This window comes from Corythoichthys intestinalis, chromosome 5 (assembly GCF_030265065.1).
Source record: "Corythoichthys intestinalis isolate RoL2023-P3 chromosome 5, ASM3026506v1, whole genome shotgun sequence".
NCBI lineage: Eukaryota > Metazoa > Chordata > Actinopteri > Syngnathiformes > Syngnathidae > Corythoichthys > Corythoichthys intestinalis.
The window spans coordinates 30,248,247-30,273,211 of record NC_080399.1 but is presented as its reverse complement, the minus strand read 5'-3'; the positions used below and the strand labels follow the sequence as shown (position 1 = coordinate 30,273,211).

Genomic DNA, 24,965 nt, shown 5'->3' with positions numbered 1-24,965 from the left:
GGTAGATATCCGTGACTTTTTTACAGACACCATTTTTTTCATTGTGACGCAATTTGTTTAAAAGTTTAAAATATGCAAGTGAATAAATTGTCAAAGTCCTTTTTTGTTTTTTAAACAAAATATTAGACATCAATTAATGATTCTAAGCTAAAAATGACAGACATTTTGGTAAATAAATATAATTAATTACCTTGTTTTCATGGCTGTGTTGAAGCAAAACCACTGCGCGACTTCTGCAAACGGGGGTTTCCAGGGTAAAACTGAAAAATTAAAAATAGTTTGGGGGCTTAATGCGTCATGAATCTGCTGTGGCAGCATATAGAAATAGTGTTCTATCAGACACAACACTTCATTTGGCTTAAAATACAGCAGTTTATTTTCAAGATATATGTATATATGGCGGAAAACACATACAAGACTGAAAAAGCAGTTTCTGCTCATGCACCCCTCTTAAAAATAAACTGCCATATTTTAAGCTAAAAGTACTGTTGTGTTTGATAGAACAATATGTCTATATGCTGCCATAGCAGATTCATGGCGCATTAAGTCCCCAAACTATTTTATATATAAACTATTTTTAAATATAAAAGGACATATTTTTCTGCACGAAAAAATGATTTTTTTTTTCTTAAAAAAAGGATTTTATGAAAATACAAAATAAAAAGTCACCCTTTTAAAATAATTAAAAGTCATTTTTTGCAAAACTTCAGAATTGTTCGTAAATACAAAAATGTAATCAAATGGATAATTCTTTACTGTTTCCTGAAAAAATCTGGAAATTATTTTTATTATATTTGAGGAAACGATAAGTCTTACTTTTTCAAACAATTTTTTCATTTTTTTTTTCACAAAAAGCGCTAATACAATAAACAAAATTAAAGAAAGCTATATATAAAAAAATGTAATATTTTGCATAATTTTTAAAAATCATTTTGCCTTTTGCAAAAAAGCCATTACAAAAAGAAGTAATACTAGAGAATACATACATATGACAAAAAGGGAATTATTTTACAATAATAGTTGTATTTTCTAGATTACAAAGTGAAGTACTCGGAATAAAGTCACCTTTCCCTACATTTATTAGATCATATTCTCTGACCTGGGTCACTATGTTCCATATTAAATAAAATGAGTTATATAGCTTGGCGCTGGCTGAGTTGGTTGTAAAGCTCTCCAAATGTTGCGCAAGCATTGATCTGCATCGATGAGTGCAAAGTCCCAACAACAACTGAGCACACGGGAGACCCGTAGCCCCAACTGTAACCTGGACCCTACATAAGGTTTTTATTTACTCGCCGACTGTGAGAGCGTTTCAGCTAAATTGACCTTGGGCGCAGTGATGACGGCCCCCACGTACTAATGGGAGCCATTCTGAGTCACACTTTCATCTGTCCTGTAATTCAAAACGACATGCCCTTTAATGGCGTTAGACCACATGTCAAACATGCCATGATCGTGCTACTGCTAATCCTATACTCAAGTAGTAGCAGGGTGTTGCTCTGTGCTCTGGCATTTGCCCACGCTGCTGGAATCGTCATATAAAAAGGGACTCGATCTGAAGAAACAGATGTTGCTACAAACCCAAGCCCTGTGGCACGTGTGAGCGATTTGGCTTTGAAAAAAAATATTGCCATATATTTTGTTGACATTTTCTCCCTTCATTCATAGAAAAACAAATGACAAGAACAGTTTTTTCCCCGTTTCAAAATTCAACAAATGCTTGTGTTATTTGTTTTTATTTTTTTTTAAAGCTCGAAGGTGTTTCCTGCTTCCTGCCCTTAGTGAGCTGGGATAGGCTAAGGGCCCTGACGACTCTCTTGGGATGAGCAATAAGGATGATGAATGATGAATAAAGATGAGTGTGCTGTTATGTCACACTCTTTTATATGGCAGAGTCAGGGATCCCAGCATAGGAATAAGAAATGTCATTCAGGGCAGCAGGCCTCCAGCTGGGTGTAGAGGAAGTACCTGTATCACCACAGCCACGTCTGTACTGTATAATAACAAAACACACTTTTTAGTTCAGGATAGAAAGTACCATAATTTTTGGACTATAAACTGCTACTTTTTCCCCTCGTCTTGAATCCTGCGGTTTATAGTCCAGTGCGGCTTATTTGATGATTTTTTTGGGGTTAATAAGTAACACTTTATTTGACAGCGGCGTTATAAGACTTCCATAAGACCGTCATAATTATGACATGACAGTATCACGGACATGAATGAATGCTTATGACAGATCACATTAAAGTGCATGTGACACGAAAAAGCATGTTTATTTCATAATACACGCGGCATTTTATGCTCCTGAATGATATAGACTGCTTGGATGTGTGTGGAAGCGATTGCTATATTTATTTAGTTTTTTGAATCCTGCGTCATGAAAATGAGTGACTTCCGGCTTCGGTCTTGCATTGAGGAGGAGGGTGCTGTGACGTGTACGGGTGAAGGCATCCTCTTCACTAGACAGCCGTACTGTTGTGTATGAGGACTAAGGATTCAGCTGATTTTGCGGATTAATACGTTTATTTTTTGCATCACGCCAGCCAAACGGCTGCAGAAAAATCTTGCTTTATGAGGGAGAGGCGTATGCGCCTTTTTGGAGTTTCAAAAGGTTCCCATTCACCGTGGATATTGGCCAAAACAAGCCCTACTACTGTGGGACCATTGGACTTACGAGGAAGTGAGTAAACATCTTGTTTTGTATTATGTCAAATACGAATACAGCGATGACACAGTAAACACTACAAACTTTCTTTAAATAAAGGACTACTTACGTTTGATAGGCATATAAAAAGCTCTCCTCATGCACATTAGCTGCACGTTAGCTGCACAACAACTGCAGCCGCCCTCCTCCGGGGAACGAACTGTAAATTGCTCTTCGCCGGGTGGTTTGCCGATCCGCGAAGACAATCGACAACCCAGTCGTCATGTCAAATAATCCGGGCTAGTTATGTGTGATTTTCCGCTTTGAAGACTTCACTCGATTCGGGTTAGCATGTTGGCTAGCTGTCACGCCTCTTGGTTTGTTTACATTCTCCGAAGCCGGGGAAGGGAAATGACATATGTCCGATTTAGGCGTCATAAAATATCGTTCGGGAGGTGCGACAGTAAAGATGAAGTCGACAGTTTTGACCATTATGGAGTAATTTTGCCATGTCGTCCTGAATAAGTGCATTTTTATTATTTCACATTCCATTTAGCACAAGACTGTTATTTGTCATGACTATGCCATTTATTTAGCAATTGGGAAAATACTTGGATAAAAAGAATATCCTGTCAAAATATTGAAGTAAAGAGACAGAAACAATGACATTTTGCAGCTCTCTTCGTCGCGTTTTCCTCTTTGTGAATAGTTCCCCCTCGACAGGCTGACTGGTCCTTCTCAAGCCATTTATTTAGCTATTGGGGAAAAATACTTGGATAAAAAGAATATCCTGTAAAAATATTGGAGTAGAGAGACTGAAACAATGACATTTTGCAGCTCTATTTGTCGCGTTTTCCTCGTTCTGAATAATTCCCCCTCAATGGGCTGAATAGTAAAACGGATGAGCCCAGTCACCCGCTGACGTCATCCACCTGTTGGGGACGCCAGAGCCCTATAATGATAGGCGTGGCTAACCGGCAGATTAAAAGCCTAATTTCTCGTCATCTGCGCTTTGCTAAATTGTTGTATATAGTCGAATCATCTCAAAATATGATTCTAATTCACATGATAATGCTATTTAAGACTTTTTTTTTCTCCTGTCGTATGCTCTTTAAGTGTCATCCAGGAAATTATGTCACAGATCTTTTAAACCCATTCAAAAGGGAGATCATTTCCTGGATGACACAAAATGACATCTGTCATAAGCATTTATTCTTGCTCATGGCAGTGTAATGTTATAATTACGATAGTCTTGTGACAGTCTTATGGCACCACTTTCAAATAAAGTGCTACCAAATTATATAAGTAACAATTATTGAAACAACTAGAACAGTAACTAAAGAAATAATTAGCATAGAACATGAATTTTGATTTGTTATTTACATCTGTAGCACTGCAATGCATGCTAGCAGGCATGTTGGACGACAACAGTGCTGACAGCAGGTGGCAGCAGAGGTTGACTGTCTTCTCCAAGAGAAAAGTGATGGCCAAATGAAGCTTCTTGAAGCAATGAAGTTTTGCAGCTAATTGGTTCAAAGCTTCATGGTGGTTCATTTGGTGTTATGACAGTCTTATAATGCCACTGGCAAATAAAATGTTACTGGTTGATATCTTTTGGTGTAAATATTCCAATAAATATCCAATATACAATGAGGACAGCTGCTGTTTATAGTTCAGTGCGGCTTGTCTATGAACAAATACTGTTCTCGTGTCAAATTTGGTGGGTGGCGGCTTATAATCAGGTGAGCTTTATAGTGGAAAAATTACAGTAACGATGTTTACTTCTGTATAAATGATGGGCAATTTAATTTTTTTTTTTTATCAATTAGCGTAGGTAAAGTTGTCTGATAATGACTTTTTAACCGATAACTGATATTGTCCAACTCCAAAAATCCGATACCGATATATATGGTCGTTGACTTAACATATTATGGCTAATTGTATTGTGATGCCTGACTGGATGCTTTATTAATGATAAATGTAACAACTTCAAGGTTTTCCAAATTAACATCTCTGAAAAATGAGAGAACAACTTAAGTTATGGAAAAAGTGCCTATATCGCACTACTATATTGTATTGTTGAAATCAAAATAGTGCAAACATTTTTTGGGGGGGAACAAGTGCACGTCCAAAGTGCCAATAAAGAACGTATACTGTAGCTGTCTCTATTCGCTATGAACTCCTGTCGACATATGATTACGTCAGCAGAAAGTGCTGGAACTTATCAAACGCAATTACACCAAAGCCATCAGGGGTCGAAAAAACACCAGAAACACACGCAGGTAATAAGTGGACTTGACAGCACTGCCATCTGCATATTGGTCCACAACCAATAATGAAAAACCGAAAAACTGTTCGCTGCTTTGTCATAATAAAAAGGTATTTTGAATGATCACAATGGGAGTATGTCAGACTCTCAATGTGAAACATTAAAACTGTTCAGAATCCGGGCACTTAGACTTCCATTCTCTGTGTCAAACAGCTGAACAGGACAGGTTTAAAAAAAAAAAAAAAAAAAAAAAAGAAAAACCGATGTCGATATCATCCAATATCATTTCAAAATGCATTTATCGGCTGATTATCTAAGCATAATTGGAAAATACTTTCACTTTTTACTTTCTTAAAAAACACACAAAACAAACATTTAAACAACTTTGTCATCTATACTGTTCAGACTTTTTATTTTATTTTACACTAACCCATTTAAGTATCACACAAAATTCAATGATTGCACTTTCTTAAAGATTATAGTGGCTTTTCCTACACCCCCCCCCCCCCACATGGTGGCCCATACTTTATCTATTTTCAGTATGTCTATGCCAAAAATAAGGTAAGAAATGAATGTTTTTTTATTCTGCATGTACTTTTGTCCAAAGTATGGCTGAAACTGCTTCCAGAGTCAGTTAACACTGCTCACAGTTTACTCTGAATGGTTCAATGTGTCTAGCTAAGTAGAAAATGGGGTGTTTGCTGTTCCTGACAAGTGAGGCAGCGGTTGTAAGCACATAGCCGACTTCTAAATATTATTCCATCCCATGATATGGCATGCCTGCATTTTCAATGCAGAAATGAGATGTAAACATGACTAAACAGGCTACACCTGAATGTGGTGAACATGTGGTTTGAGTGGGCCTCTGAAAAATGACTCTGGTCTTGATTCAAGACATGAAGCAGGCAAAAAGAGCAAAGGGAGGCGCTGATGTACTCCTATGAACAGAATTCATCCATATATCATTGCCTCTGCGGCAAAATACAACCAAGGTGGAAGGTTAGGTGGACCACAGGGGGTGAGAAAACCTTCACATTACATGTGTGTGTGTGGTGGGAGTTTTGTCTTTCTTCCTGCGTATGCCACAAATCAAAATGAATTTCTGTGCATATGCTCTGTATTTGCTTTCCAGTGGGGCCAAATGGTGCTGACAGCATTCCATTTATCACGCCAAGGCTGAAATCTAAATAAAACCTGCTGTGTTGTCCATATCGTCAGTTTAATATTGCGTGTGTGCGTTGGGTGGTAATTTATTGTGCGTTTTTTTTCAAAGGGCAAAGATGCTGACGAACAGCCGGCGGTGGACAAGAAGGCTCATCAGGAGAGCGCCGACTCGGCCGTTGACCTGGTCTACTCGCTCAACGACCGGCCACCCTGGTACCTCTGCATCCTGCTCGGTTTTCAGGTACATTCACGTCCTGCTGTTTTATGAACACTCAAGCCTCTGAAAAATTGTAAATTCAGCTTAGCTCAACAGTGATGGACATTCAAGCGATCCTCGGTCAACTTCAGTGCCGACACACACTACAGTGATCCCTCGCTACTTCGCGCTTCAAACTTCGCGCCTCCAGTCCGTGACAGATTTATTTATGTATTTATTAAAAAAAAAAATTAATAATACAATTGAGCTGTCCCGATCCAAACACGTAGTCTCAATCTCCTTACTGCTTCTTTTCTTGGTCAGGCAGTGCACTGGAGTTGCTTATTAAAGTTAACGATGATTGACAGATGTTAAGGTTAGATCTTGCCAGAGATGCTTGGAAGCCCAAACTTCAAAGCGCCCCATGCGTCAATCATCGTTTAACTCAGGGGTCGGGAACCCTTTTGGCTGAAAGAGCCATGAACACCGCATATTTTTAAATGTAATTCCGTGAGAGGTCTTTTACTTTAAAAGTGTTGAAATTACATAAAATGCACACAATTTATGTGTGGCTCACCACCTCATGTGTTTAAAACTGAAAATAAGTATTGTGTGCATTTTATGTAATTTCAACACTTTTAAAGTAAAATAAGTCTCTGAATTCCTTTTAATAACATCGTCATGCTGTTGCTAATCAATGATAAGTATTTCTTACCATTAATGCAACTTTTTTTTTTTTTTTTTTTTTTTTTTAAACCTGTCCTGTTCAGCTGTTTGACACGGAGCATGGAAGTCTAAGTGCCCGGTTGGTCTGAACAGTTTTAATGTTTCACATTGAGAGTATGACATGCTCGCATTGTGATCATTCAACATACCTTGTTTATTATGACAAAGCACAGGACGGTGTGCAAAGAACAGTGTTATGGGTAGCGTGGCTCAGTGGCAGAGTAGTTGTCCCTCAAACCAGAGGTTGTGGGTTCGATTCTTCGCCCTGATGAACTCGTCTAAGTGTCCTTGAGCAAGATACTGGACCCCACGTTGCTCCTGGTGCTGCGTCACCAGTAGGTAGATGGCTGTGAGCGCCTTGAAAGGTGGAAAAGCGCTATATAAGTATAACACCATTTACCATTTACCATGGGGAAACAGAAGAAAAGGACCACAAGAGAAGAAAGAAACACAAACAACAACAAGAAATTGAACGTCTACACTAACTACTAATATGTAGATGCTATCGTCAGCTCGATGTATTTCCGGTTGATACCATGTGGGGGGCCTGTTGACCAGGGAAAGAGGGGGACGGGGGTTGGGGGTTTGATAGGCTAAGGGGTAGAGTGTACACAAATCAGCTCTGTGATCTAGAACCCAGTAATCGTGTGAATCCCTTTTGAGTGTAAGCCCATTGGCGACTGACCCTACACCGCCCCATCGCCAATCCCGGCACCAGGACCCGCCACCCGAGCGCGCCCTATCCAGTCACATGTGAGCCCCACCAAGCGCGCGACAGCCACGCAGACGAGCGGAGACACGTCGCGGGCGCCAACCCAGGCCACAGCCCCCCCAGCCAGCCCGGGGAGGGAGGGCAGTCGGGGGGGGGGGGGGGGGGGTTAGCGTAGCCCATTCCTCCTCCCGCAGCCCAGCAAAGGAGCCATCACCCCCCCCCCCCCCCAATCCAGGGTGGTTCCGAGGGCCACACACGCACCCATCAACCGGCCTTCAGGGATGGCAAGGGGGGTTGCACCACCAACCCCCAGAGAGGCGGACAGGGCTGGAGACAGACCAAGGGGACGGCGGCGCTACCCCCTCAACCCACCCCCGGGCCAGGAAGGGTGCGCGGTATGGCACCGGTGGGTACCTCCTCGGCACCCGGTACAAGGAGACGCGGCTCCGGCCGGGCCGACCCGCAAGGGAAGTTTACTTCCTGTACTCACGCACATCAGGCGCAATTTTCGACAGCAAAATACAGCAACCCCACTTGAGCAGTGTCTCTGCCTCATCTGCATTGCCTATACGATTGATAGATAAATAGACAGACACAACGACATGCATGTTTGCCACTTTCCCCCTAAAATTACTGCAAACCGGCTTTCTAGTCGGCGGTTCCCGCAATGCGCTGTTACCACTCTGCACTGTTTGGTAATGCTGTGCTCTCAACTCCGAACCGTAGTCGGGAGTGGACCGGCGATTTCCATCGCTCGTTCGTCGTCGCTCCTACATACGTCTGGGTCGTCCTTCGGGGAGGTGGCATAGTGTATAAAAACACATAGACATGCCGGATGGCGTTTTATCTGAGATTTTATTACACAAACAAAAAACAGTGGGGAACACCCAGCCACTCAACACAGCGCTCCCAAGGAACTCCCTCTCTACACCTGTCTCTCTCTTCCTTTACGCTCGCCCACTTCTTCTTCTACAATAAATTGTCAATGCTGTTCATATTGAAATGGGACAGTGGCCCCTTGGGGAAGCCGGTAACAGAGCAAAGGAGTATAATTAAACTTTTTTTTTTTTTTTTTAAATAATTAAAGATTTGTCTGCGAGCCAGATGCAGCCGTCAACAGAGTCAGATCTGGCTTGCGAGCCATAGGTTCCCGACCACTGGTTTAACTTGTTAAACACTTGCTGTGGCAACTCATTGTATGTAAGTGAGCAGCTTACTTTATTCTTGTTTAAAGATAATTCGGTGGGACAGTGACATGTTTAAAATTTATCCTAATTATTATATTTGAAGTGCTTAAAATCATTTATTGAAATATACTGTATAGATAAGTTTTTTAAAATTATACTTTGGGAAAAAAGTGAAAAAACATGTCTTATATGTATTCCTTTCCAATGCGATATCTGAATGAATACATTGAACACACCCACACCCACAAAAAAAAAAAAAAAAAAAGAATAAACATTTTTTGGGGGGGCATTCCTTCCCGGTCTTTCACTTAGCGGGTTCTGATCCCCATTGACCACGAAAAACGAGGGATCACTGTATTTCCAAAAATTTGTGTTAGTAAATTGAGGATAGAGAAATAACAAATTACTTGGTAAAAAACTTACTGACAGTTTACCAATGAACATACATACATATTGTAACAACCGACTAACAACTAACTACAGAGCATCATTTGTTTATCATGGTCCAATCACTATCAAGTATTTTTAGACTACATTTGCCCAGTAATCAGATTTCTTAACAATTATAAAATTGGATGGAAGAATTAGAAACTTCAGAATTTTTTCAAACCCTTTTTTTGTTTTGGTTTTTTTTTTCTTGTTTTTTACTTTTTAAAATCATAATACCAGGGCAAATGTAGATTGCAATTGCAGCTTATGATTTTACAAGGCTGACAGCAAATTATAATCAAACTCTTCTGCCAAGAATGAATACTTCGTTTTAAATGTTCGTATACAGCTGGTGTCCTTGAAGCAAATTGACAATCATTGCATGGCTGCAGACTCTGCTTAGTTTGGACTTAAATATCCAGATGGGATTCTTTTCACATGGAGCATTTTTCATAACACTAGCTTTTCATGCACTCACTGCATACTGAAATAAGTGAAAACCGAAGACGTGAAAGATTAATATAATACTCAAAGGAGCTTGCATCGAAGATGAGCACAAGTTAAAGGGGAAAGTGAGGCCCATGCGGATTATGGAGTCATTGTTAACTTTCACTGCTATTAACCCACACATCAACTCCATTTAACTAACATAGTACTTAGTTTGATATCATATTATATTTTTAAGGGGGCCCTGCCCTAAGATGTACAGAAAGCCTGCCACATAGACTTCATAATGTAATTGACGGGACACAGGGCTCGGGGCCGATAAATAGGGGGCCTGCATGGTTGGCAAGAGGAATCACATGCCGCCTTGCCACAACAAAGGGCTTTTTACGTTGAAATTTTTGTGAATAAATGCTTAAATCCCTGAAGTCTTTTTAGATATGGATGTAAAACAGTCTCGATTCTTGGTTAAAAGCAAAAGAAACGGTGCAGGTAGCATTTATTTTACGTAAATATGTCGAATGTGCGGCTCGTTTTTAAGTTCACTGTGGCGCAGCCTTACCACTACAAAGAGCTTTTTACGTTGAAATTCTTGTGAATAAATGCTTAAATCCCTGAATTCTTTATAGATATGGACGTAAAACAGTCTCTATCCTTGGTTGAAAGATAAAAAAAATGTGCAGGTAGCATTTATTTGACATAAATATGTTGAATGTGCAGCTCGTCTTTAAATGCTTAAATCCCTGAATTCTTTATAGATATGGACATAAAACAGTCTCGATTCTTGGTTAAAAGCAAAAAAAAAAAAAAAAGTGCAGGTAGCATTTATTTTAAGTAAATATTGCGAACTATGATGCCAATGCCTTAGCAGGTAATTTCTCAATTTTTTCCCACAATGTTTCAAAATGCATGCATGGTACAAAAAATATAATAATTACCTTGAATCTTCAAACAAATCACTCCTGAGACAATCCTTCCTGTTTGTATGCGGTACAGCTTTTGTACTTTTTGAACCGAAATCCACTGTTAGTTCGCTGCGTGCGCGTTTGTGAATAGCTCCTCTTGATGTGGGCGGCCCCCTGCTTGGAGGACTTGCACAGTGCACGGCCGAGTTGACCCGTCAGTTATGATGATGTCTATGCCTGCCATTTCAGTTTGAAGAAGGCATTTGAATATAAGTTATAATAATTTTAATATAACGTTTTTTTTTTATAATGACCTATTTTAGCATTTAAAACAGATTCAGAACAGAGCTCAAGAACAATTTCTTTTTTTCTTATTGGGAAAAATTATTTAGAACAGACATGTCCAAAGTGCGGCCCGGGGACCAAATGCGGCCCGTGGTCAAATTTCATCCGGCCCCCAGCCTGTGTCATAAAGTCAATAATGTCTGGCCCGCACACAGACCTAATAAATTGGTCAGCAGTACTGCTACCAGCATATTAAGTAGCTTACACACTAAATGTTGCTCCTCATTTACCTACTAAAAGGCAGCAGCACTCTAAGCAACATTACCCCGCGTGACCCTTTACTCCCAATTTTCTAAAATGGTGACAATCAACAACAAAAAAACGAAAGTTGACTGTGACAGCCGACGCTTCAAGGATAGGTGGAAATTGGACTATTTCTTCACTAAAATACGCAAAAACTGTGTCTGCCTTATTTGCAAAGAGACAGTCGCTGTTTTTAAAGAGTTCGATGTGAGGCGATATTACTAAACAACACAAGCTGACATGTACGACAAGATTACAGGGAAGATACTGTACGTAGCGAGAAACTGAAGCAACTTAAAGCTAGTTTAATTTTACAGCAGCAGTATTTCGCAAGAGCCCAAGAGATGAAAGAGAACGCCACAAAGGCTAGTTGCAAGATTTTGTGGAAATTATTAATTAAAAAAAAATAATAATAAAGCAAATGTGAGACACAATGGCTTGCTAAAATTTGCATAAATATATTGTTCTACGTAAAGGATGTCAGCCAAGGTTGGCCCCCCACATTTTTACCACACCGATTCTGGCCCCCTTTGCAAAAAGTTTGGATACCCCTGATTTAGAAGGTTAAACAAATAGGATTTCAAAGGCAGGATTTTGAAGCGGAACCAGTGTCTCAGCGTGAGATGATATGTGTTCGATTGTCCTGTAATTTTTGCATGGTGTGAACACAGAGCATTGACAGCATCAGAAGATTTCAGCTTGTTATGATGTAAAGAACTGGCTTCTGCTTTGACGGATGATAACAGTTTGGCCTCTCTTTTCAAAAACCTGCACTTAATCAGCTTGGAACATTGTGTAGCTATACAAAAAGAACACAAAGAAGGCTACTTGGAATGAAACACCTGGGAGATGTTTTCAGTGTGTTGATCACTGTGAAAAGAAATTTATCAATTTAATATTCTTATCTGCCAGTTTTCCAGAAAGGAGAGACACCTTTCTCACTGCCAAACCGCTTATATATTCATGCTGATGTTTCCCATCAAGACATCAATGACACAACTACCATTATCACACAAAAGATCGGTCTTGAGATCACTATTTTAGAGTCTCATCTCAGTCTGGTCTTGACTCTGCTTTGACATACTTAAATTGTTGCAAAGATTATTACTGGGAAATTTCATAACATAAGAGCAAGTAAACTTGGATTTATCATAGATCAATTTGCATGATATTTGGAACAGTATACAATGTGTAAAGAAAATGTAATGTATTTTTTTAAAATCAGTTTGCATGATATTTGGAGCAGTGTACAATGTGTAAAGAAAATATCATGTTTTTTTTTTTTTCTAATTTCTTAATTTTAATCTTGCTTAATTACTTTATTTACTTTTGTCTCGACACTGTTCTGTATTCAATTGTGCATAACACAGAATGACGCTGGGTAGACACCCTGGACTGTTCATCGGCTAATCACAAGGCACATATACAGATGAGCATAACCAGTCACACTCATAAATATGGGCAAAATAAAGTCTTATGAAGCTAAAATGCTTGTTTTGGGAATGTAGGAGGAGTACTTGAATTAAACCCAAACTCCACACAGACGGTGTGGCGCCCGAGATTCAAGGCCCCTACTTTAGAGCTGAGATTTTATCTGACCTTGAATTAAAATAGGATCTAATAAAGAAAAGAACACCAATGTAGGAGCTAATGATCTGTATCAACCACACTCCATAGTAATTCAATGAGTAGCCTGTTGAATGAAAAGAAAGGCATGATAACTAAGACACGTTCTCTAATCGCAAAGGACTTAATGGCCAAATACCATAACTTGCGGAAAGCAATGCTGATAAAATGTTATTTTAATGATAAAGAGTCTTGAAAGCTTTGTGATGTTTCTTGCTGTGTTTGTGTTTGATTTTTCGCAGCATTACGTCCTGGCGTTTGGCGGCATTATTGCCATCCCGCTCATCTTGGCCGAGCCGCTTTGTATCGGTGACAACAACGTGGCCAAAAGCCAACTAATCTGCACCATCTTCTTCGTTTCTGGTCTGAGCACACTACTTCAGACAGGGATTGGTGTCAGGTAAAAAAAGAATCCCCTACCATATGTTTACCATTTACTTTAAAGGTACAAATTGGAGTTCTTTTAACTGAATATCTTGAATACTGTAATGATGGGTGCTGAGAACATTTTTTACAAAGGAAAACGCCTCTTGGCTTCTTCGGTAATTTTCTCATATTTTCTGATCTTGATTGTCTTTAAATTTGAAAGGGGGAATTTCATAACTTAGCCAACTCTAAATTTCAAATACCTTTGCAGGGATGAAAAAATATGCTTGCACAAGAAGGACAGCTGTGAATCCAGTTTAAAAGTTTTGGCTTAAGTGTCTAGTTTAAGTGGATTGGCTTACATATTGGCCCATGACACAAGTTTCACCTCTCAGGATGAAATTGGGTGGACATATCATGTCATTCAATGCGTGAAAAATGGATTTGATGTCTGTCGCTGTCAAGTGCAGGAATTAAATGGAATTTCAGGGCTCCAACTCTTAAGTACACCAAAGTGAGCAGCATCACTATATGGCAATGTTCCAGTAGACACACACATGCTTTCATAAACTTCAAACGTTCTAAATCAAGCATGTCAGCTCCCTGTCTCCTGTACAGCTGATCAATGCTCTAAATAAGATGTTCATTGTGTGCGCAGCTTAGTGCCTATACATATCTGTAGAAATCCTGAGAGCAGTTAAGCACAGCTGCGGGGGAGTGAAGAGATGATGATGGTGATGCATCCATCTTTATGAGCGAACTGCTGCCTCCCACATATGGCACACAATGGAGTCGGTATGACCTCCTGAGCAAATAAGGGAGGCTTTTGTCTGAGATACCGGCCCACGCAGGTCGCCAGAAGCCAAAACTCAACATAAATGCGGAATCAGTAAACACTTTAGTCACATTTAATCTTTATTTGGTTTGCATCCTTTCCACATTTGCAAAAGGGCCAAACACATGACCTGGTATGAAGTAAAACAAAAAATAAGAAAATCGTCAGGAAACATGCAATTTTTTTTCTATATTTCACCCCTCGAAATGAAAACGTTAATCAGAATACAGTGATCCTCGTTTTTCGCGGTTAATGGGGACCATAACCTGCCGTGATAAGTGAAAAAAACGTTAAATCGCACCCCCCCCCCAAAAAAAATTGTGTGTTCAATGTATTTATTCAAATTTAGCATCAGAAATCGATATATATAAGACGTTTTTTTCATTTTTTTCCACAAAGTATAATAAAAACAACATGAAAACTTATGTATGTTTTATAATTTTAATGAAGGGTTTTAAGCACTTCAGAAGTATTTATGATAAGTTTTAAACATGTTACTGTCCAACCAAATTAGAATAAAGTAGAAAAAATGCATGTCTTTATTAACTCATTCACTCCCAGCCATTTTCATCAGAGCAAGGCCCTTCGCTCCCGGCTGTTTTTCTGGATTTTGACTGATTTTGCAAGGCCCACAGAAAATTCTGTTCTATTGCTACATAAACATGGAACCCACCAAAAGAAAGATTAGACTCTCTTCTTTCAGCAGAAAAAGTAAGTTCATATCTTTTTCCATTCTTTAGAAATCAGCATTAGAAAACAGCTTAGTTTGAGCAATGTTCCAATTTAGGATGAAAAAAACGGAGAAAATGAGCTTTTTGTAAGCGCATACATTTCAAACATAACTTTGACTTTAACACATCTATTTTTTGCATTAGTTACACCCCAAACATCTGAATAATGTTTTCCTTTTACAAAATATCATCATGAAAAAGACAAATAGAGCTTTTGATAGCATAGTAACACTTTGTTTACACATGACTACTGAGAGATGACGCCTGTTGTCACCGAGATGACTGCCGTGTAAACTTTTCCCTCATCGTTGTCTGTCTCACAAAAATGGATTATTTTTTAATCTCTGCGGGGTCTGCTTGGCAAGGCCGCTGCACGGTGGTCTCAGTCTTTTTGCTGCGTCGTCCAGCGCCTGGCATTCCAGGCATCCTCTCGGTTGTTTTGTTCGGTTCTCCGCCGCCTGGCATACTGCCGCTAGCGCTCCGACCATGCCGCCTGGCCTTTCATTGCTGTAGAATTTACAAAATGTGCTACTGCCCCCCAGTGGCCAGTTTTATTGCTTTAAAATGGGTTGGGAGCATTGTTTTTTGTTTCTCAGATAGATCGCAAGCTAAAGATTCTTCTTGTAAAAAAAAAAAAATGCAAAAGACATATAAATACGTTTTTGGGACAATGAAGAATTTAAAAATACAACGTATTTATACGTTTCTGGAAGCAAATGAGTTAAGTGCTTCATTTAGTAAGTCCACTCAAATCCACTCAAGCTGCTCACTTACACACAATGAGTTGCCACAGGAACTATTTAACAAGTTAAACGACGACTGACTTATGCGGCGCTTTGAAGTTTCGGCTTCCAAGCGCACGATTAAACCCAACGTCTTCAACACTTTTAAAGTAAAAGACCTCTCACGGAATTACATTTAAAAATATGCGGTGTTCATGGCTCTTTCAGCCAAAAGGGTTCCCGACCCCTGAGTTAAACGATGATTGACGCATGGGGCGCTTTGAAGTTTGGGCTTCCAAGCATCTCTGGCAAGATCAAACCTTAACATCTGTCAATCATCGTTAACTTTAATATGCAACGCCAGTGCACTGCCAGACCAAGAAAAGCAGCAGGAGGGCGAGGGAGACTACATGATCGGATCAGGACAGCTTATCTGTTTTTAATTATCTATTTTTTAATTGAAAAAAAAAAAAAAAAGTCGCAAAGTAGCGAGGGATCACTGTTTAACACATTTTATTTGCCCTTTTTTTTCAGGTTTCTACTTTTTACACCTGCAAATTAATCCAATTACTGGTTCTCTCTGAAACTCTCTGAAACAAACTGTTTAATTAAGCTGAGAAAAGCATCCTAATGAACATATTTAATTTATTATTATTATTATAATTATTATTATTTTCTTTTTAAATGAAATTCTTCCCTCAGAATACGCACGCAAATTCAAGCTTTGCAGACCAACTTAACACATGACCTGAATGCAGCAAAGAAATAACTTTTTATTAGAGATGAGAAATTAAATTATTCAGTTGAAACAAGATGATAACAATTGAGAGTGGCAAAAACAACAAAATCCAATATATTAGTTTAGTACAGTACATGGAACTGCAGATTGACTTCAACATATCACAGTTGGAAAGATATGTTTCATATATTTTCAGACACTCTTAATATGATCTTCATTTATGAGGATATTTAAATTATTGACTTCTTAATGAATGTAAAAATTAATTTATTTCCCTTCGAGTCTATAAAATTCCAGTTTCCCTTCAACCACAGCGACTGCATCATTTAGTGAAGAGAATTGTCATTTAAATTTTAGACACGGAGAATAGTAATCTGAGTGTTTTTATGGTCTTAACCATTTTAATGTATCACGTTGGTGTTTGATATACTTCCATTTTGGGTGTTCATTATGTTTTGTTTATTAGGAGAAAGTAGAGAGCAGGAAGATGTTATGCAGCGACGGAAAGGAAAGAAGCAGACAGAAGAGGAGAAGAACAAACAGCAAAGAGAAATATATTGTTACATGCCTATTCTATCTATGAACATCATTAGCTAATTATGTTTACGTGTGAACACCATGTGGGGGGCCTGATTACCGAGGAGAAATAGGAAGTGAGGTAGATCAAAAGGAGATGTGATTAGGCAGGGTGAAGCGTACACAATTCAACAATTTATGGTTGGGAATTGTGGGTATGTTCAAAAGCTTAGGAGTTTTATACCGATATTGAAAATGTTTTGTATTACGATACTTTTTTTTGCGTGTACAATCTCTGTGTTAGGAGCTAAGTTGGAATTGCTATACTTTTCCTGACAGGAAGAGAGCTGATGCGCATTGTCCCTTTCCCGGAATCAGATGTGTGCACTGTGCACACATTAGCACTACTGCAACAGTTTCTTTCAACATATAGCGTTGTGAACAGTGAGGCTCAAGTGGTGATCATCACCTCAGAAGGCAGCTGGAGACATTTTGATGTACAGTGTCTGGTTTTTGATGGCCTATATGAAAGAGGAAAAAATACTTTATTTGTCACCAATATTACAAGCTACCCAAGCACTCCAAAACCTAAGCTTTCATCTCACTGAAAAACATGGCAGTGGGCCCAGACACTAGAATGTCTGTTCATCTATCTATATGTGCCCTCCTATTGGCTAACATCTCATAAATATCATCTTCGACCTGCAGGTTGCCAATCCTCCAGGGTGGAACCTTCAGCTTCATTACTCCTACCCTGGCCATCCTGGCACTGCCCAAGTGGCAGTGTCCTGCCCCGCAAGATCCCGCCATGTTGTCCGCTCACAATGGCACCAGCCCGTTGCAGATGGTGGAAAGTGGCGATGAAGTTTGGATGTCGCGAATGCGTGAAGTAAGTCCCACATGTTCACAGCTCTGGCACACTTGAACATAAACACTGATGCAGACATCATTTGAACCACTTCAGGACACAGAGTTGCTAGATGCGGCTGCTTGACTTTGGAAGAGAGTTCAAATCTGTTTATTGAAATTGGAGTTAAAGGTTTTACAATTCTTGTGATCATCTTAAATAGAGTGAAATACTGCATGTAATGATTTGTGTTATAAATCATAATATGGTTTAAAAATACCGCAGTGTCCTGAAAATACCAATTGCATGAATCATTTTGAAATTTTAGTTTAAAATGTGATAAAACCATAATATAAGACAACTGGGTCTAAGCGTGTTGTGTGAAAAGTCCAACTTCCTGCTTTTACTGGAATGCAGCCAGAAAGTACCCTTCATGTCCCTTCTTCTTGTTCTTCTTTTTTTTCTTTCGGTTTTTACTGTATTTATGTAACTCTTGCAGGGAATGCCTTCTCTGAACACGCGATGCTCTGCGTTGCGTTGTTTTGATTAGCGATGCTGATGGGGTGGATGGCAGAGAGAAAGGCGAGTGGACACAGGTGTTCAGATTAGGTCTGTGCCGGTATGATATTCTGACGGAATGATAACCGTAAACCAAAATATCAATGTTTCACGGTATCACGGTATGGCAATAACAGCTCTAAAATATGTTACTTTGAGATATCTAGTTTAAAAAAAAAAAAAAAAAAAAAAACATTCAACAGGATTTCTATTTTTCAAAACATATTAGCAAATTGGAACATAAGTATAGAAAGAAATACATTTAAAAAATAAAATTAATAAATTAATTAAATTTAGTTTATTATTTAAATAAAATAAAAATAAATGAAGTCCTTTAGGTGAACCTAAACCCACAGCCACAGCTCAACATTATTAACTCAGAACAAAAATTGAACTATTTTCCATAAAAAGCACGCGTGTATGACATAATCATGTTTACATTATACACACACACACGTTTTACCATTGCTAGCCACACTAAACACATGTTTACTAACCTTTAATTTTGTGTAAATGCGAAATCATATTGGAGGCATTGTTTCCTCGGCAGCCACCCTCCGCAAACGTATTTTACGCGAGGGTTAGCCCTCCTCCTCTAAGCCATCGCCGTCTGTAACCTTTCTGTAGCTAAAGTATTCCCATAACAGCGATTTCGTTTTCTTCGATGGGGGGAAAAGCCATCATGTAGCACAGCTGACTCACTGACACTGAGCATCAACCAGTGGGGGCGGGTTGAGCCTTACAGCTGCAAGTAAGGGATTTCTCCATGGATTTTTGGGACATAAAAAAATAGCTAATACCTTAGGGACGGTATGACGGAAAATTTTTGCGGTTTTAAAACCTTGACGTTTTCATACCACGGTATACCTTGAAACGGGTAATCTCCTCATTTCTAGTTATGATTCATAGCTCGGACTGTGCCTTTCACTGGCATACGCTTCGGCAACTCCTTCACAAAATACAACTGAACACCATTTTAATGTAATACATATACAACAAAAAAATTATTCATATCTAAAAAAATAATGGGTCTGGACGAACCCAGGCCTTATCGACTGAGCTAACCAGCTACTAAACAGCTTCACTTGTACAGTACTTGTGACTGTTTGTGCATTATAGTGGGAAATCATCAAATTTTATTTTGATAGAAACATATTACATCGGAATTGTTTCAATTTTAGTTTGTTAAGTTTAGTTTATTTAAAGAGACTACACAAGATTTTTAGAGTTAATTTAAAATACTTCTGTAGTCCATGCTCCATGCACCCAATGCCCTGATGAGTTCACAGAGCCCTGACGTTTTAACCGAGACTGCCCCAAAAAGTATTTTTCTTTCTTTCAATACAGAGGATTCGGGTCAAACACTCTGGCCGAACCCTACCTGTGCATGTCCATGTGCGTCGCCGCGGCAGCAGTACTGTTTCTCCAAGCTTGCTACTAACAGTAAACAATCGCGATTGCTGTTTTTACTTTTCTGGTGCTGATCCGATAGTCCAACGCCCGTTGCTTTATGTTTGTGCTTGTACAACAATGTGCGCCATGCGCGAGGTTAACAGTTACGCTAGAGCACTGGTGTCAAACAGACTCCATAAAGGGCCAAGTGGGTGCAGGTTTTCTTTCCAACCAATGAAGAGGACACCTTTTGACCAATCTGATCTCTTACATGAGTAATCAGTTAAACTTTGTCAGGTGCTGCTTGTTTCAACAGAAAATTCTTTGGTCAAACTGTTTGCGCGATATTGGTTGGAACAAAATCCAGCGCCAGCTTGGCCCTTTGTGGAACTGGTTTGACACCTATGCGCTACAGGGATTACGTGGCGGGCGCGTGGCAGGCGCGAGTAAAAAAACACCTTTAAATTTATCAATCCATTCAGATGACGGGGCCGGATGCATGGGGGGGGGGGGGGGGGGGGGGGCACGGCCCACGCAGACGTGAGTCGTGCCCACCCAATCAACATGTCGGGAATATCTATTGTAGCGTCGCAATGGATATAGAGAACCCACGGAGAGTTGGTCTCACCTACTTTTTTATTGCAGGATTAACGGTTGCTGTTGGCCGCAACTACGCCGAACAAGCAATCATCAAAACAAGCTGTTTTTCCAACCTCGTTTGTTATCCGCGCGCTTCCTTTCTCTCCTCCACACACACATTCTCGCAGTCGGACATCCGGGCATTAATGACGTCACCAGCCACAACAAAGCGTCGCCATATTGAAATGGGGGCAAAACATGAGTAACAAGCAGTTGCTCTGTCGTGCATTGTAGTACAAACGCGTTGAACTTTTGTCTTATTTGCGGTCTTTTTTTCCGTCGGAATCACTAAAAGTTGCTGTGTTGCGGGTTGTAACACATGGAAGAGTTCGGAGCCGCATTTGAAGTTCTTCATTCTTCCTTGTGAGAAGAAAAGGACAAGCAAATGGCTGAAAGCAATCAATCGAGGAACAGTAAAAGAAGACGGTTCTGTGGAACATTCTCGCCAGTGGGAACCTAAATCCAGGCACATTTATGTTTCCAGCCGACATTTTATTACTGGTGAGTAAACTTTAATCAATTTTTTTTTGCCCCAATTAGCTGCTAAGATTCAATAGACAAGGCAGTGGTTATTAGTACCGTAACCGTAAGCGTTATTTTTCTTTTGCTGTGAACTGCTCTGATCGGTCAATCGGTATATTATTGGCCTGATGGCGATTGGTTATTTTGCCGTGACGTGTTCACGGCTAAATAACGCTTGGAGGCGAATTACCGGTTATGGCAGAAATAATCATCGTATATACTACCAGTTTTCTTAGTTCCACACAGTACATATTCCACATAATTGATAAAGGTCAACTTACCGGGTGACTTTATGAGGTAGTTGTAAATGTTTCTGAACTCCACTGCAGGCAAATCCTTTGGATTGTTTATCCAGCTATCAGCTGCGACTTTGTATGGGCAGATTTGCAGGCCAATCAATACACGCTAATTTTAAGTTCTATCACCTCCTCGCGTCTGTTGGCAGTGACTCGTGATAATAATAAGTACTGTTTAAGACGTTTTTATGAAAAAAAAACATGCAAAACACAGCTGAAATATATGAATTTCATACAACGTTTGTCTACGGATGTTTACCTGTGCGTGCCCCCATCTCAAAATGGCGACACGTTGCTATGCGAGATGACGTCATCGTAACAATACGCCGACTGCGAGAATAAGTAGATAGATGAATGAAAAAAAACAAAACAAAAAACAAATAAACCCCCCAAAAATGAATGCAGCCTCAACGGGACACAAGCCAGTGTCCTACTTGCGCCGGTCCCAAGCCCGGAGAAATGCAGAGGGTAAAAAAAAGCCTGCATTGGGGGTGCCTCTTCAAGATTTCTTAGTGCCCACTCTGGTGGGTAAACCTAGATCTGGGCCTGTTCAGATGTATTTTCCCACCAAGCCCTGGTTTCTTAGTATAGTGCAAAAATAATCAGAACCCTGAGTTTATTCGCCCTAACCCGCTGTACTGACAAAATGCTGCTGATGTTCTACAAAAACAACTTCAGATTGTGCCTTCTTTGCCCATCACCAGTAACAATTGGGTGATAAGGGGACAGAATCTTTTGAAAGAATGGTGGAAAATTTGTTAATCGGATTGTAATCGCGTTGTAATATGACTGATTTGTATCACAGCACAATCGGAGTGTACTGTACTCTAATAGTATAAAATAACTGGTGTGAATCATATGATAATTGGAGAAAATGTGATTTATTTCAAGTTAATTTGTGAACGTATTTGTTACAGGCCGCTGTCTGCGGCTTTGATTTAGTCCTTTCCCATCCTGTTTTTTTTTTTTTTGGGGGGGGGGGGTTGCTTTGTGTTCACTTCAGTCAGCTTTGTCTTTCCTTCCCCAAACACCTGAGTGCCTAAACCTGTTTGCCATTAGCCCGAGTCCTTATATTCTCCTCTAATTTTTGTTGTAGTTTGCCAGTGCTTTTTTCAGCGTTTTGGAAATCAGTAGGCCTTTACGTCACCACCATCCTTGAAGACAGGTTTTTGCCTTTGCCTGTTTTGTGTTGTACTTTGAATCCTGTTTTTACATTTCCTTTTGTGAATTAAACATTTGTTGGACATTGCAATACTCTCATCTCGTGCATTTGAGTTCAGCCGTGTATGCCCTGCTCTGGCAGTATTGCAATTGGAATAAATTGTATTATAGTTGAACTAAAATCTAGATCAAGGCTGTCAAACTGATCCACAAAGGGCCACAGTGGGTGCTGGATTTCATTCCAACCAAACAAGATGAATACATTTTCACCAATCTGGTTTCTTAGGGCCCAAATACACGAGATATATGATCGTTGCGGTTCCTGTCCGACTCCAGTAAAAAATAGCGACGGAGCCAATCCGTTCCCATTATATCCTATTGTTCAACGTATACCAGCCGCGTCAGTGCTTCGGATTGCTCGCGGACTATCTCCGGCATGCCGCAGCCCGCCTGATGGTATAGGCTATTTTCTATTTTTGCCGGACACGCATCCGACAAAATGGGCGGAGCTGGGCCTAGATGTAACAACCCAGTTGCTTATTCACGGTTTAAACACCAGCGAACATGGACGAAGAACGTTTCATCATGGAGGTGGAAAGTCACAAAGTGATATACGATGCAGCAGATCGTTATTATAAGGACAGCATTAAAAGCGAAGCTGCAAGGTGTCCTATTATGTGTGTTTTCCTGGCAATGATATCAAACACACGACGTGCTGACAACTTTGAGCAGGAAAAAAAAAAAGCAGCGTATCCGGAAGTGGTTCCACTGCAGAAATTCTTGTGCCAGGTGCACACACAATGTCGGTTTGTATACAGAGTCGAGGGGGAAAAGTACGAAAGACAATAAAGAGACACCCACAAGTTTCGACCTGGTGGTCTATTCAAGACGTTGTTCTTTCTCTCCTACATTTTACTTGACTTTTCATAGAAAAACCAACAGTTTGCACTGGGCACAGGAATCTGCAGTGTTGAGACACCAATTCCAAGTTTTTTAGTTCGTGTAGTATATAATTCGCTATCCATTTTATAAATATTACAGATTATTTAAAAGTTGTTTATAACAGCTCTATGAGATGTTATGTGCCATAAATTTGAAATGTGCACAAATATATAAACCCACCGACACAACCAAGGGCATAATAGGGCCCCGCCCCCCTACCCCCCACACACGGAGCCCTGATCTCAACATGATGCAGTCAATCTGGAATTAAGAGACAGACATAACTAAAATATCAATATGCAAAGAAAAAATGTGCTCTCTCTCTGCTTCTCTGATGAGTATGGACTCTGTGTGTTTTTCGTTGTTTTAAATGGCGCATTATAGCGCGCGATCACGAGGGAACGGAGTTGGCGGACCGCAGCCGTACGCAGCCGGTATGATTTGCCTGTTTTTGACGTGCTGCGTGGCACGCAGTCAACACTGAACCGGACCGGAACCGCAACGATCATGCATCTGGTGTATTTGGGCCCTTACAATTGGAATCAGTTGATTGCAGTCAGGTGTTGCTTGTTTTCCCAGAAACCTCCTTGGTTGAACTGTCTGTGCTGGATCAGTCGGAACAAAAACCAGCACCCACTGCGGTCCTTTGTTGAATCGGTTTGACACCCCTGGTCTAGATTATAATTGTATTGAATTGCATCATAGTTGAAGTTTTTTTGCATTGTATATGGACGTAATTATATTATAATTGGAATAAACTGTTTCATAAATGGAGTGAGACATCTTATATCTGGATTTAATTTTATTATAATGGATAATGACATTTCATAATTGAAATGACTCACGTTGTAAGTGGAGTAAATTACATTAATCATAATTAGATTATTGTCATTTGACTCGTGATGTAAATAGACTGAATAAATGTACAAGTCTCAGCAAACAAAAGTGGCTAATGGGGCTCATTTTTTCAATCCCTCCTTTGACAGATCCAGGGAGCCATATTGGTATCGTCACTGGTTCAGATCACGTTAGGCTTCACTGGCCTGGTGGGATTCGTGCTCCGGTACATTGGACCGCTGGCCATTGCGCCGACCATCAACCTAATCGGACTGTCGCTCTTCACTGAGGCCGGCAAGAAGTCGGGTGGCCACTGGGGGATCGCTGCTCTGTAAGTCTGCTCAGCTCATAACTAATTTAAAAATATGCAAATTAAAGGAACACTTTGAAATTTTGGAAACATGTCGATTATGAGCAGATCCACAAAACACAGCATGCCATACTCATAAGTATAAAGACTCACATTTTAAGTTTAAAGTAGCTATTGGGGGTTACTTAAAGACAGACTCCACAAGTGTAATTGCTACAAAATTTGAAGCACTTAAGCATTACAGGATGAGTGCATGTGGTGGAAGAACGCCAGTAAAATTTGATAGCTTGCCATGAATTACTAAACACCACAAGGTCAGAGTTCACCCAAACAGCTGTTGCATTTTTTTGTGTAATTTTGGTCAAAACTGGCAAAGGTTGTACGGCCACCACTGTGGACTCTTTTAGTTGAGTGGAAACCATCCACCTGTTATCTAAAATACTTTGCTCAGTTCTTAAAATTTTAAGTGAGGCATCTGCTTTGGGTTACAGTCATGTTGTTGTTGCCAGCTGTGGCAGATGAATGGCAGTCCTGCCTACAAACTGTTTGTTGACCTGCCCTGTGGTAGGTATATCTTGTGAGTGGCCTTTCTTCGGCTAGGTTCATACTGCAGGTCTTAATGCACGAATCCGATTTTTTCGTGTTTTTCCGACTTGAGTTAG

General features: G+C 40.0%; 1 protein-coding gene across 2 annotated transcripts in view; it reads left to right on the top strand.

Annotated features, from left to right (window-relative positions):
* si:dkey-106n21.1 (solute carrier family 23 member 1) overlaps positions 1-24,965 on the top strand; it is a 147,745-nt gene that overhangs the window by 54,223 nt on the left and 68,557 nt on the right. For both annotated transcript variants that reach the window (XM_057837445.1, XM_057837444.1), the window contains exons 2-5: positions 6,187-6,318; positions 13,133-13,290; positions 17,508-17,688; positions 24,143-24,324. In XM_057837445.1, the coding sequence (XP_057693428.1) occupies positions 6,187-6,318; positions 13,133-13,290; positions 17,508-17,688; positions 24,143-24,324 (653 nt within the window). The remainder of the gene's footprint in view (positions 1-6,186; positions 6,319-13,132; positions 13,291-17,507; positions 17,689-24,142; positions 24,325-24,965) is intronic.